At 55.8% G+C, this 12,936-nt stretch overlaps 3 protein-coding genes across 3 annotated transcripts; 1 reads left to right on the plus strand and 2 right to left on the minus strand.

Moving 5' to 3' along the window:
- Positions 1-534: 534 nt before the first annotated feature.
- SCP_1403180 (hypothetical protein) lies at positions 535-6,023 on the minus strand (the record flags this gene model as incomplete). The annotated part of the gene is made up of 16 exons (XM_027764022.1): positions 535-1,267; positions 1,315-1,426; positions 1,476-1,667; positions 1,720-2,111; positions 2,164-2,309; positions 2,363-2,707; positions 2,769-3,581; positions 3,630-3,885; positions 4,242-4,332; positions 4,419-4,527; positions 4,587-5,135; positions 5,186-5,223; positions 5,281-5,353; positions 5,401-5,612; positions 5,667-5,872; positions 5,926-6,023. The coding sequence occupies 16 exons, from the start codon at positions 6,021-6,023 to the stop codon at positions 535-537; spliced, it is 4,365 nt and encodes a 1,454-aa protein (XP_027619823.1).
- Positions 6,024-6,542: 519 nt separating this feature from the next.
- SCP_1403190 (hypothetical protein) lies at positions 6,543-9,909 on the plus strand (the record flags this gene model as incomplete). Its single annotated transcript, XM_027764023.1, has 7 exons — positions 6,543-6,716; positions 6,777-7,060; positions 7,110-7,235; positions 7,285-7,400; positions 7,452-7,631; positions 7,678-8,642; positions 8,695-9,909. 7 exons carry the CDS (start codon positions 6,543-6,545, stop codon positions 9,907-9,909), a joined length of 3,060 nt encoding a protein of 1,019 aa, XP_027619824.1.
- A 216-nt stretch (positions 9,910-10,125) lies between these two features.
- SCP_1403200 (hypothetical protein) lies at positions 10,126-12,906 on the minus strand (the record flags this gene model as incomplete). Its single annotated transcript, XM_027764024.1, has 5 exons — positions 10,126-10,907; positions 10,961-11,252; positions 11,302-11,527; positions 11,588-12,312; positions 12,361-12,906. 5 exons carry the CDS (start codon positions 12,904-12,906, stop codon positions 10,126-10,128), a joined length of 2,571 nt encoding a protein of 856 aa, XP_027619825.1.
- Positions 12,907-12,936: the final 30 nt, after the last annotated feature.

The following is a 12,936-nucleotide window of genomic DNA, read 5'->3' on the forward strand; positions in this document are numbered from 1 at the left end:
ATGAGCCGAGGTTGATATCTGATCGACCTTATCTGATGTCTGATGTCATGCAATTGGAGAGCACATGCCGAGATGAAGCCCTCAGGCGAGGATGGAGGTCACTTCGCCAAATGTGATATTGGTGAGTAGGAATTACACACATGACGATCACTACATCGATATAGCAAACATGAATATGCATACACCCCAGTGAACCCTGACTCAAAGCACATTTTCATCGCCCGCCCTTTCGTCCTCAATGTCCAGGGCGAGGATGTGGCTGAAGGCGTCAGTGGCGTGGCTGGCGAAGGTCCGCCACATACTCACTTGCCTGGCGGCATAGCAAACATGACCCCGCCAGGAAGGATCCGTCATCTCGAGCCAGTGAGCCCATTGTTCCGCATTCCGCTTGAAGGTGGCTATGGTCCAGGCCATTTCCGAGTGGACCAAGACACGCTCCTCCCTCCATCTCTCATATCGAGCTCTGGCACGCAGCCAATTCACTCTATAGACTGGAGGGTAAATTAGCAGGAGGCCTAGAGATCGATCGGACAATTACGAACACTCGTCCATCCATTCTGATGAACCTCGATCTCCAGCGACATCCATGGTCCAGAACCAAGCCAGGTTGACGTTCCTGAGCCCGGAGGTGCTAGCCTCGATGACGGCAGTCTTCACGTGCAGGTCCTTCTTATCCAAAGGGCGATAGAGGGCCAAGTCTTCATCGGTGGCGCCCAAGCGCATAATGGCGCGTCGGTTGGCGGAATAGAGCCTGGCGCAGGCCAAGACGGTCTGATCGGCAGCATGAACCTCTGCCTGTGCACGGGTCATGGTTCCGACGCTGTTGGCGGGACGAACCCTCTTGCGGTAGAGGTAAGACTTCAGTCCAAGCGCCATGTGAAGCTCGTGGAGGATGTCATTCATCAGGCCTTTGCGCAACTCCAACTCTTGGGCCGCCAGGGTCTGGAGCCCGTTGGCGACGGCGGCCACGAATCCGATCTGCGAAGGTAAATTCAAGGAAGCTTGCTCGGGTGGAATCGCATCCTCGCCATACTCAGCGTCCTCCGGGTGTATTTGAAAAGGATTCTCATCCAAGGAATCCCAGAGCGCACCATCGTCACGATCTTCCATGGCAGGAACGTCCTCCAACCTTCCCATGAACTTCTCAGAGCGACGTTGGAATGTGAGAATGCTGACTTCGAGGCGCTGACGGTGCTCGAGAGTCTTGAGGTCCTCCGCCACGCTCGGATTTTGACCCGCCTTGCGGATATCATTCGCAAGCTTAAGCCTGAAGGCCGTCAGAGCTGTATTTTTGTTAAGACGAGGCAAACTCACTGTGCTTCTTGAATTTTGAGGCCAGTCAACAACCATCCGGCGGTGCCCTTCTCCAAGCCCTTGGCGGACTCCTTGCCCGCCAGTCTGAGTTGGGTGAGGTCTTTACCCGGGGCTTGCATTCACATCAACTACATGCCACACGACGATGGAAGGATACTCACCCTTCCTGAGCTGGACATCGAAGGTGTCCATAATCTTCGGATCATTTTGGCGAGCCTCCATAGCGTTGTCGTACTCCTTCCGCCATGCCTCAAGGACCTCCTCATCTGTGGATGCAGATAAAGCTTCAAAGGACTCCTTGCTTCTTGGGAAGCCCAGGAGCACGCGTTTCCACTTTGTCATCAAGGTTGGCACTGTAGGCAGCATAAGGCAGGTGGCAAATAGGGAAGGAGGAACCAGGCTCACCCATGCGAGTCGTCTTCTTCCAGTTGGAGTCATTCATGTGATCGTCAAGGACTTCTTGGCGGTGAGCTCGGGTCATGCCCCTGGTACTGCCTGAGACCTCATTTGTGGGCGCCCACAGGGTCTCGATGACCTCGCCATCAACCATACCAGCGCCAACTATAAAGTTGGGCGAGAACCGTTGGAAGCAGCAATCTTGGTGTCCATGCACATGAAACAAGCCGATGCCTTGGTCTATCTTGAGCTCGAAGGGCATCCTCAGATAGGCGCTGTGGCGGAAACGTTTGCGGACATGGACGCCATACTGGCACATGATGTCGTACATGACGAGGACGAGGGTGATACCGGTGAGGGTCAGGAGCGCATTGCTGAGAGAGTAATCCATATTCATTTGTCTGCAGAGGGTGCGTCGGTGAGAATGAATCATGACAAGAGACATATGCGAACCTTTCTCCCTTCTGGAAATCGACGACAGTATGAGGGACGAAGAAACCATGTCTGGCGCAAGCAGTGGCCCCGATTCCTGTGGCGTCGAGGTTGGCGCGATCCACATTGGCCTGATTGACAGCGCGGTGCTCATGACAAGTGGAGCGCTGGTGGGCTTAGGAGTCAAGGGCGGAAGAAGAACGTGCAGCCAGACACGCACCTGATGGGACTCCATGGCCACCGCCAGATGAGCCTTGTAATCCTCTTGGCCGACCATGAATGCCTGGCCGTCACTGAGGGCGACGTCCTCCTCGGGGTGCTTCATCTTCATGTGCTCTGCACTGAAATTGCCATCCATGACAAAGCCGCGTTTGAACTTCCACTGCACTGGATCCGCTTGCCAATCGAAAGGCAGGTTGAGCCCAGGCTGGGGACAGGCGGGACAAAAGATGGTGAGGCCACCCTTCTCCACAGGATGGAGGGCATCGTGTGAGAAGCCGTGCCACTTGCGATATTTGAGTTGGCGCCATTGGCGGGACACCCGCATCAGCTCACGATAACGGTCCTGGCGAGGAACTGGCATGAACGGTTGGGCCATGGGAATGCATGTGAACACTTATGGGAACGGTGCCAGGAAAGGCATTGCTCGTGACCCGTTTGAGCTTGCTGTAGTAGTTCAATGCCGCCGTCTTGCACTCTTTGTTCTCCAGAAGGAAATCGTCGAGGACGGCGAATGTGAAGGCGGTATGGGGATCCTTGACGGTACCAGGGTAAAGTCCCATTTGAAGAAGCTGCATGTCACACTCCACTGCCATCTCACACTGGCACCAGTCAACGCCGATATGGTGAACGCCAGAGATGTCGACAATGACTATGATCCGATTCCCGTAACTGTCACGGCGAGGTGGCCGGGAGAGCACCGGTGGCACATCTTCCTCCCAAGTGGGATCGGGAGCATCGTCGGTTTGCCTTGCTTCACCATCAAGGGTGCCTGCCAGAGGTGCAAAGTTGAATGGGACCTCACCATCATCTGAGACCTCGCCATCATGTGCATTTAGGTCTTCATTGGAGGCATTCCAGAAATTGGACCCCGGGGCCACCACCGGCGCAGGGTTGTTATGTGCTGTGAAGGCGCCCAGAGGGCAGGGATCTCCGCCATGCCCCAAATGGATGCAGACGCCAACCCGATACAGTGATGCCGGCTCAAAATACTGACCCTGCCAATGCTCTATCCGATGGAAAGGAGCACGCTGATGGCCGTTACGACAGCAGTCGGTACAGATGAGCGGTCTGCCCATACAGTCCAGGCATCGCCACCGTCCCTCACCAACCTTGCATTCCGCACAGTTTCTGGGCTCAGGCGGGGCTTCCATCTCGACAATGGCATGAAGATAGTCATCACGGTGGGGTATCCAGTCCCTCATGAAGTCATTCTGGGTCTATCGCGCATGGTCAGACCGTCAGATGGTCATGGCGGGAGTGCCCACCTTTGTCTTCCGAGCCGCCGGATCCAGCTGAATCGGCACACCTATGTTGCCCAGGACGTCGCCATCATCCAAGTTAAACAAGGAGCCTGAAGCTGGAGCCTTTGATGGACTTTTGGAAGGCGATGGCACGTTTGAACCCGTGGGCATGGGCAAAGGTACGTCCACATAGCGTACTCCCCTAGTGGTCTGCTTAGCTACCTTGGTCACAAACTCAACCTCGTCATCCAGGTCTACAACGAGCCTGCTTTTGTTGCATCTGCTCATGGTTCAGGTCAGTGGGGAGTCGTATTGCAAACTCATCGATGAGCATTGTGTCCCTATCGCACAACACAACACGTGCAAATCACACACGGTCTTGCTGCCCACCAGACTACTCATCAAGGTGGTTAAGAATGGCTGCAATGCCTGGGCCTTATCACCTCGTGGTCTCTTTAGGCACCAAATCAGTGTTATGCAGATAAGGATGCCATGTTGGCGAGAGGTCCGCCAATTGTATGTCGCTCTCAGTGCTAACTTTGCCTTGACTCGGAGTAGCATAATGCTCAAAAGGGAAACGTGCACTTGCACCGCGCGCTCGCCAACGCTGCCGCCATCTGCCCCACTAGCACTCACAACTTCTCAACCGAACACATTTCGCCACCATCTCCGCCAACTTCGAGGTCCGCCAACCATATGCTGCCATCAGTGATAACTACACCTTGAGCTGAACACTGTCGAGATGTGAAATGCGCACTCGTACCGCGCGCTCGCCAACCTTCAGCTAGGATTCGGAAATTCGAGACTCCATACATTTCGCCATCACCTCCGCCAACTTTATCCCGCCAATGAAGCTGCCATCGACAGTCTCCATCCCCTGCATAGTGTTCTCGTCTCCATCAGTCTTTGGCATGATGTCCCTCTAATAAGCGAGCCAGTTAGGACCTGTTCTGAGTTAGGAATGCAGACTCGGTGATGAACTGTGCACATGCCAATGTGTGAGGCGTAATATGAAGCTTGCATCCAGTGGGGCGCCGGAATGCCTAGCCTGTTCTGGACACCCTCTCGCATGAAGTATGCATAGACGAGCCTTTCGCCATCTGCTCGAGTGATGCCATGATGAATCGCCTTTCCACAGAAGGCTATGACAGTTCCAGGACTATAATCGATGGCGACACGCATGGCGGGGAAGTTCAACCATGCGCAAGTGTAGTTGCCCAACGTCGCCAACAGGTCGTAGAACGTGTATCTTGTCTTGCTATCTCGGTGGAAAGGAGTTTCCCGGTTGGCGATCACCTGGAGCGCATTGAATGGCGATGACCAGTTCAGCGCCATCTCTCGCAATTCTGGGTCTTGCTGGATCAAATCCAAGCACTGGCGTCCTGCGGCATATAGTGTTGGGTGAACGACGGCCAGGATGGCGCCCAGCAATGCGGAGGAGTCATGAATATCACGCAGCCAACTTCTTCCGCCCTCAAGCTTCAGGCTGGCGGAGGTCTCCAGCCTCCCAGACTCCATATGCTGCAAAGGCTGTCCAGACGCAAGGCAAATGGCGTGGCAAGGAGACCCACCTCTCTTACTTGTTGGAACCAACCTGGCGAGAGACACAAGGAGCCCGCTGGGAATTGGGCACACTCCTCAGGAGGCAAGAAGTACAACGGGTTGTGTCACCAACTGGCAGTGGTGCTGGAAGGCTTACTGGCTGCTATTGCTGGGTGTAGGGCCCTGGTCGCTTGGAGCATCTTCGTCTGACAAATTTGTCAGATCACAGTGCAAGGCTGGGCAAGCCACCCACCTGGCGGTCTGGTATCAACACTCTTGGAAGTATCCAAGCCAAGATGTGTCCGTGCATGTCCACGAGGGTGGCGGGCTGGTCTATGCGTATTTCGCTCTCACCAAATGGAGGAGGCCACTTCCGTTCCAGTTCTGCCTCGAGGACTTCATTCTGCCCCGTGGGCTGAATCGAAAGGCTGTCGCAATATCTATCAATGTCCCACTGCAGCCTTACTATTACAATGGCGTGATCAGTGTGATCAGACCTGCGGCAAGACTAATGACTACCAGGATTACGGATGGCCTTCACAAGAGCATCTGCAATGCCATTGCACTCCAATAGGAGGGCGGATGGCATGGACGGAGGCACTTCTATAGATGGCGCAGAATGGGCTGCATGAGTGGCCAGATGGAGCTTTCGGCGGAACATGAGCTCCAAGACTCCTGCTATCTGATCGGTCAGTGGCATGGGTGACAGATTGCTCATCTTGATACTGTCTGCCAATCAATGGGACGATTACAGCATGCATCGGTTGAAGGAACGCACAGGTGTATGGCGGGCTCAGGCGGTTGGCTTGCAGATGCAGGGGAGAATGTAGGAGGGGCCAGAATGGCAAAGAACAGTATGCATTCATCTGCCTGCATATTGCTTGCAAGCACGTCCCTTGCACATCTCACATGTTCATCATGCCGCCGAGCCGGACATGATGCCGCCATGCCGGATCACGGGCCGGGTGGTCCGCCATGTCTGGGCCCTTCGTCACTGCCATCTAATTGGCCGAGCCTAACTCCGAGGAAGCCCTTTATCCCACAGATTGGCATGCAGATGATCGCCAGATTGCCTCCGCCCAGCATTCGTGAGATGAAGTTGGCGTGGTGTGCTCTGCCATAGAAGCGGCATTCAACATTGCCTTTCACCAGGCATGAATGCTAGTGCATACCTACTACCACCTCCCGCCACTGCGAAAAATACACATACAATGCTTCAGCAGTCACCACACACCATGGCGAGGAGGGTAATTGGTGTAAGCCCAAATGGGCCATCAGCACGTGCATGTTGAGTTGTGGGCGGCCGATGAGGAAATGGACAGAGCGCTGCCCGTTGAACTATCGACCCCCTTCACTGCCCCAACACAAAAATCTCATCCTCGACATCAAGAAAGCATGCCAGCGAGATTTGTAATTTTGACGGAGCATCAGCCCATACTCTCTGAGAAGCTGCGGTCTTATGACACGGCAGATGCCAAGGGACGCAAGACTCTGGTTCAGAGCTTGCGCCAGAAGCTGAAGACACAGTTTGTCGACACGTCAAATTATGACGACATCATTGTGGAAACTGTGAGCAGTGTTTCATGTCTGTGAGGTCCCCACTAACTCTCACCGCAGAAAATCTGAGAGTGGCTCAATAACCACGCCCGCCATGCGCAGGAGAAAGCGACGAAAAAGCGTATGCATGTTTCTGGCAAGCCCAATGCCTTCAAGGTGTGGGATGCGCTGGAGAGGGACAAGGTGACTGAGGCCGCGCGAGCACTCGCGGCAGATAAGGGTTGCAATGTCTCCAAGGTGTGGAGAGTCGCACGGAGTGCCGAATGGGCAAAACTGTCCGAGGAGGAGCAGAAGGTGTATGAGGAAAAGGCGGAAAGTTGGCGCAATGGCACTCTGGATGATAAGATGAAAATGAAGTGCGTACCTCCTGTCACGTAGCATAAGGCAAATCCTGACCTAAGACAGGCTGAGGGAGCAGCGAATGATGCAATATCTGAAGAAGTTTGCCAAGACTATGTGGGACACCATGGGCATTCGCATGGCATTCATGCTAGCATATCCGAAGGAAGCGGGGAGTCTGAAGGTAGAGATGTGAGCGTAGACCATCCGACTGTCGCCATCTGCTAACCCCCGAGTGAAGGGTGGAGGTCAACCACGCCATCACCAATGGAACTCCATTCGGGGCCTATCCTGGGTGGCTGCGTGCTTACCAGCCTCTAGCAAAGGTGTTCTCTGAGTGGGCCAAAGGCGAATACGGTAAGAAGACCTCAGTTGCATTGTCGCTGGCACACTGACCTGATTCCTTAGGTGTGACTGAGACTACAGTGACGGTGAAGAAGACACCTGCCGATTGCATGCGGGACATGGACAAGATTCAGTTGACGGCCAACGGTTTTCCTCTGCTCCCGTCGGTGCCCGAAGGTATGGCGGAAGCGCCTCTCAAGGTGATGAAGGTACAAGTTCGAGACTTCATGAATCATCACTACGGTATGACACTCCCACTCGGTGTTGAGAGATGCTGACCAGTTTACAGCATTGGCGAAGGGTGTTCGGAACTGCAAGTCGCCATGGACGAAGCTGAACAGCATAGACGACATCAATGAGGTTATTCCAGCGGAGATGCTACCTGAGAACTTCCAGTGGATCGATCCCTCAAAGATGACAAGTGTTCCCGTTCGTGCCCTCCTCGACCACTGGCGGGCACGCCAAGAGGAACATGGACCTGAGCAGACCATGCGATTCACCCAGTACTTCGACAAGGATGGCGAAGCTGCTCCCGCCAAGTATGATCCTCTTCCACCACTTGACGGATCAGCACAGGCATTAGAAGAAGGATCTGAACATGAGGTCCAAGAAGCACTCACACCGAAGAAGGCGGGGAAGGCGAAGAAGAAGGGTAAACCTGTGCGCAAGGTCACGGGAAAGGCGGCATCGAAGGCGACAAAGGGCAAAGCGGCCCCTGGTGGAGCCAAAGGCGGTGGGCGTAAACGCAAGACGAAAGATGCATACGACTCGGAAGATGATGCCAGAAGCAGCCAAGACTCTGATCGGAGTTTGCCAGATATACCCAGCATGGCTTCCGAAGAAGATATGGCCAGCGATGAAGATTCAGGGGATGGCGAGAGCGTGATTGCGAATAAAGCGAAGGGCAAGGCAGTCGCCACCACCAATGGACATAAGGCTAACAATGGTGGTGCACCTCAAGCGAGTGGTAGCGGCAGTGCCAAGACGAAGGCAAAGCGAGGTCTCCAAGACCTTCCTCTGGGCGAACTGCACAGATTTGACACAGAGGAGACCGATGAAGCATGGAGTGAACTGGAGCCCAGTACAAAGGAGCTCATGCTTGAGCTTCAAGGCCGAGCCCCACGTCTCACTGGCGGGAGTACTGTGGGGAGTACTGTGCCCCACCTCGTGAAAAGGAGAGACGTGTTTCTCGCCACCCTTTCCGTCGAACCGCGATACCAGGATATGCTGAAGGAAGTCAAGATTGCGACTGTGGTGAGCTCCTTTCGTGGGGATTCATAGCCACTATTGATCATCCGTCATATAGCCCCAGGTGTATCGTTTCGCCAGGTATGATCCGATTCCCTGGAGCGAATGGTCGTATGGCCAGCGCTACCTCCCACCGTCATTTCATGTGGTGGACAACTTTGACATCGTCGAGAACTGGTTGGGCGACAAACCATGGCTGACAAAATATCGGTTCTTACATCCACAGGGCGTACAACAATCTGCACTCGTGATTGGTATGGCACTGAGGGACCTCACACGATCTCAGTTCATTGAGGAGGGTGAACCGACCAACCTTCCCGACTATGTGGTGAACTCGGCGATCTCATTTGACGCAGTAGAGCAGCTGCTTCACTGTTGCGAGATCATTACCTTGGACATGGTGGAAGGGAACGTCATCCATGCCATGGTGAAGCCAGTGAGCAAGCCTGCCATACGCGGTGCCCCACAAGGTGGCGATGGCCTTGGGGGCCAGGAGGAGCAGGAAGGTGATGCCTCTGCAAGAACTCACGATGGCGCTGCTACTGCTGCCAAAGTTCACAAGGCTCACCAGCCTGCCCCCATGGCTGACAAACCAATCATTCCAAGTGGAGGAGACGAAGGGCCGAGCCAGGAGACCAGTGGTGGGGCCTCTGACGATGGCGAAGAGGATGATGCACACTTGTCCGTACCTAGCAGTGGTGCTGAACGACCGCCACCGCCTCCGTTTATACCTAAGATGAGGAAGGCCGCAGCCACGGAAGACCGTCCGTCAGGTCAAGCCAAAGCGCTCCAGGGAAGGTCGATCACCGATGCCCTTCAGAGTAATATCCCCGGCAGGATCACTCGCAGTCAGCGTCAAGCGATGGATGAGTCGCCCGCCAAGAATACCCGCAGTCAGCATCCACTAGGAGCTGTGAAAGATTTGAAGAAGCTTCCTGATCCAAAGCGGAAACGTCAACCAGCACGTCCCGAGCCCGATGGCGAAGACAGCTCTGGCGAAGACAATCCGCCACCTCGGAAGCGTGGACGTGGTACTCGGGACGAGTTGGTAGTGGCCTCGCCGAGGAAGAAGAATGCGAGGGCCGAGGACTCAGATGATGGTGACAAGCCTCCCGCAAAGCGAAGACGAGCTCTGCCTCAGACCCCGGAGGTCAAGGACAAGGGAGAAACCAAGCTGAAGCCGGTCCGTCTGGGGAAAGCAGCCACCAAAGTGAAAGAGAGTGGCCAAGTTGGCGCAGGTCGCAAGACCCGCAGTGGCGGCACCAGACCTTGACAATATAACTCCAGTTCAAAGTAGACTCGTAGGCTTCCACATTGTTTAATGTGACCCATAGATCTACTTAGGTAAAGCCATGGAGATGGTGGCAATGGCGAGGGGAGTTGGCGAGAACTTCAGCAGGCATTCAGTTGACTTGGAGTGGCGGTGGCGAATCGAGTGCATGGAGATTCCATGCTAGGTTAAAAAGCATGTATATCAATACTCTAATGACTACACATTGTGGCTATCTGGGCGAAAGGCGGTGAAGACCATGGCGGAGTCGACCTTCTCTCGGAATGCGTCCAGAGACTTCACCACCAGCGAGGTTTCCTCTCTCGCCGTCGCCACCTCCTTCCCCACCTTCTTCGCTTCATCCAAAGCGGACGTCGCCACCGCCATCGAATCCTCTTTGGCGAGCGCCAATTCCATCTCCAGCTTGCTCGCTTGAGCGATCGCCTCTGCCGCCGAAGACCTGAGCTCCTTCTCCATGCTGTCTGACCGCGCTGCCTGGAGCTCCATCGAATGATGGAGGTCGGCCAATTCGCCCTGCAGCTTGTCGACGTCCGCTTGGCTCACCGTCTGGTTCGCGCCTTGCTCCAACCTGTTGACCTTCTCCTTGAGCTCTGGCAGGCAATGTCGCTTGGCGACGAGGTCCGCCACTGCCAACTTCATGCTCTCCTGAAGCTCAATGGTGACCGGCCTGCGAAACTCCTCCATCGCCAACTTGACCTCTTCGTGAATGCTCCGGGCATTTTCTTGAAATGCGGATGGCGGGTTGATTCGCTGGAGTGCCGCTGTGATCTCTGCCTTGACGGTGTTGAGGTCCGCCATCCTCTCCTGGAATTGGACTTCCATCCCGTCCTTGTGCGCCAGGAACTCCTGTCGCAACTCGGCACAATTCGCGCAGTCATCGTTGGATGACTGCGAGGTTTCTTCGCCACTGGGGGTGTCGCCTTCGTTCACCGGAGCGGGACTTCCTGTAGACACTTGCTGGACGTCGCGCAAGTGGGGTGCTGTATCCCTGGTCAGCGCTGCATGGATTCGAAGCTGTGGCGGGCGCACTTACCCTTGCTGGTCGGAGGCACTGCTCTGAGGCGGTTCGCCTTCGCATCCCTTTTCGCCTCCGCCTCCTTCTTCGCTGCCTTGCAGTCCAGTGGGGCGCCCCTCTTAGCTGGCCTTCGCCCTTCATCGAGATGTCCTGCCTTCACCAATGTGGAGGACTTCACTCCCTTCGACGCCTTGGATATCTCCAGGGAGGGCGTCACCTCCTGTGCCACCTTGGCAGCTCCTGCGCTCGTCTCGTGGGGCATCAGCAGCGAACGCCGCCGATCGTCGTGTGGCCGCTCCAAGGACGCGCTCTGTTTCATGGTTACATCGACTCCAGCTGCGACAAGATGTCCTGCTTACCTCATCCTCCGCCACCTCTGCCTGATACTCTGGCGCATCCTCTGGTTCGTCGGCGACTGGTGTCAGCATGCGCTTGCTGCTGCTAGCTTGCGGCGGAGCAGCTGGCCCTGTTTGGAAGGCCATAGCCCGCACCACCTCCATTGCCAGCCTGGCGGCTTCCTCCATGCCATCGCCTTCCGCCAGAGGCATCTTGGCTGCTGCCTTGGGAGCACTCGCCTTCGCCTTCCTGGTGATCACGGGCACCATTGGGCCCGAGCGACCTCCCATCGCCACCCTTGTCGTCTACCCGCCCTCCTTCGCAACAGACTTGGCAGGTGGGACCTCATCCGCCTCACGTACTGAGGTCCTGGTGACCTCGCCACCATCTTGCGCACCTGAGTTTTGGCTCCTCACCGGCTTTGGCTTGGGTCCTGATTTCTTACCTTCGCCAGGTTTGGCAACCGCACCAGACTTGGCAGGCGTGCCAGACTTGGAGACCTCGCCAGAGTTGGCGACCTCGCCAGAGTTGGACAGAGCCACAGCTTCAGTGGCGGTGGCGGACTTGGTGGTGCGCTTGGACTTCGACGATTTCTCCACCGAGGCCTCGCCTTCAGCGTTGGCTTCATAGCGCGTGACGGTCGCCTTCTGCTTCGTCGCCTCGACCTCCTCGCCACCCTTGACCTTGGAGCTGGATGCCGCAGCATTGCGCGTCTTGGTCTTCTTCGGCGGCTTGCACTTCAACGCTCCCATGACCATGGGTTCTGCACTGTCGGGCTCATCGGAGTCGACCTTGACATCGTATGGAGATGGCGACGTGGGCATTGGCTTGCCCTCTACCACCAGTGCTGCGCACATCTCTTGGAACTCACGCTGTGCGGTGTGTGAGTTTCCTCGCAGGGGCACGCCATCCGTGTTCCTCAGCGCGATGCTGCAACTGACGCCTCGTGCTGCACATTCGAGGCAGCGACCGAAGTTGGCGGTGTTGAGCTTGCATGGCCACTCTTTCTCCTGGCAGCCAATGCAAGGGACGAGCTGCAGGAACATTAGCACAGGTCAATGTCTCACAAGATCGTTACTCACCGAATCTGTTGCGTGTGCCCACATGAAGTCAGACACGCGGGTGGATGTCTTTTTCCACATGTCCTTCTGTGACACCGTCACCTTCGCCTTCGCCTTCGCCGTCACCTTCCCCTTCGCCGTTGCCTTCCCCTTTGCCGTCGCCTTTGCCTTCCCCTTTGCCTTCACCTTCGGTGCGACATGAGGCGTCGCCGTCATCCTCGTTGTCTGTTTGACAGGTTTGGCAGGGGTGTTCGTCTTCGCAACACCGTCGTTAGAGTCCCCTGCGGTCTTGGCGGGTAGATTGGAAGGCGGTGCCGGAGTCTCATCTTCGCTTTCGATGAACTCCTTGCTCTTGTATTCCTTCATCGCACGCTTCTTCTTTGGTGGCTTGATGGTCGGTACTTCCTCTTCATCGCTTGACTCCTTCGCCTTCCTCTTCCCGCTCTTCTTTGTGCTCACCTTCGAGCCCTCCACCTCGGTCTGCGCCATCCTCTTCTGCGCACGCTGCGCTCGGCCAGAGGTGGTCAGGGCCTCGCCTTTCTCCTCTGCGACCTCGATCGGCTTCATCCGCTTCGCCTTCGGAGCTGCCTCCTCATT

Source organism: Sparassis crispa (genome assembly GCF_003851025.1).
Source record: "Sparassis crispa DNA, contig_000013F, whole genome shotgun sequence".
Classification (NCBI taxonomy): Eukaryota; Fungi; Basidiomycota; class Agaricomycetes; order Polyporales; family Sparassidaceae; genus Sparassis; species Sparassis crispa.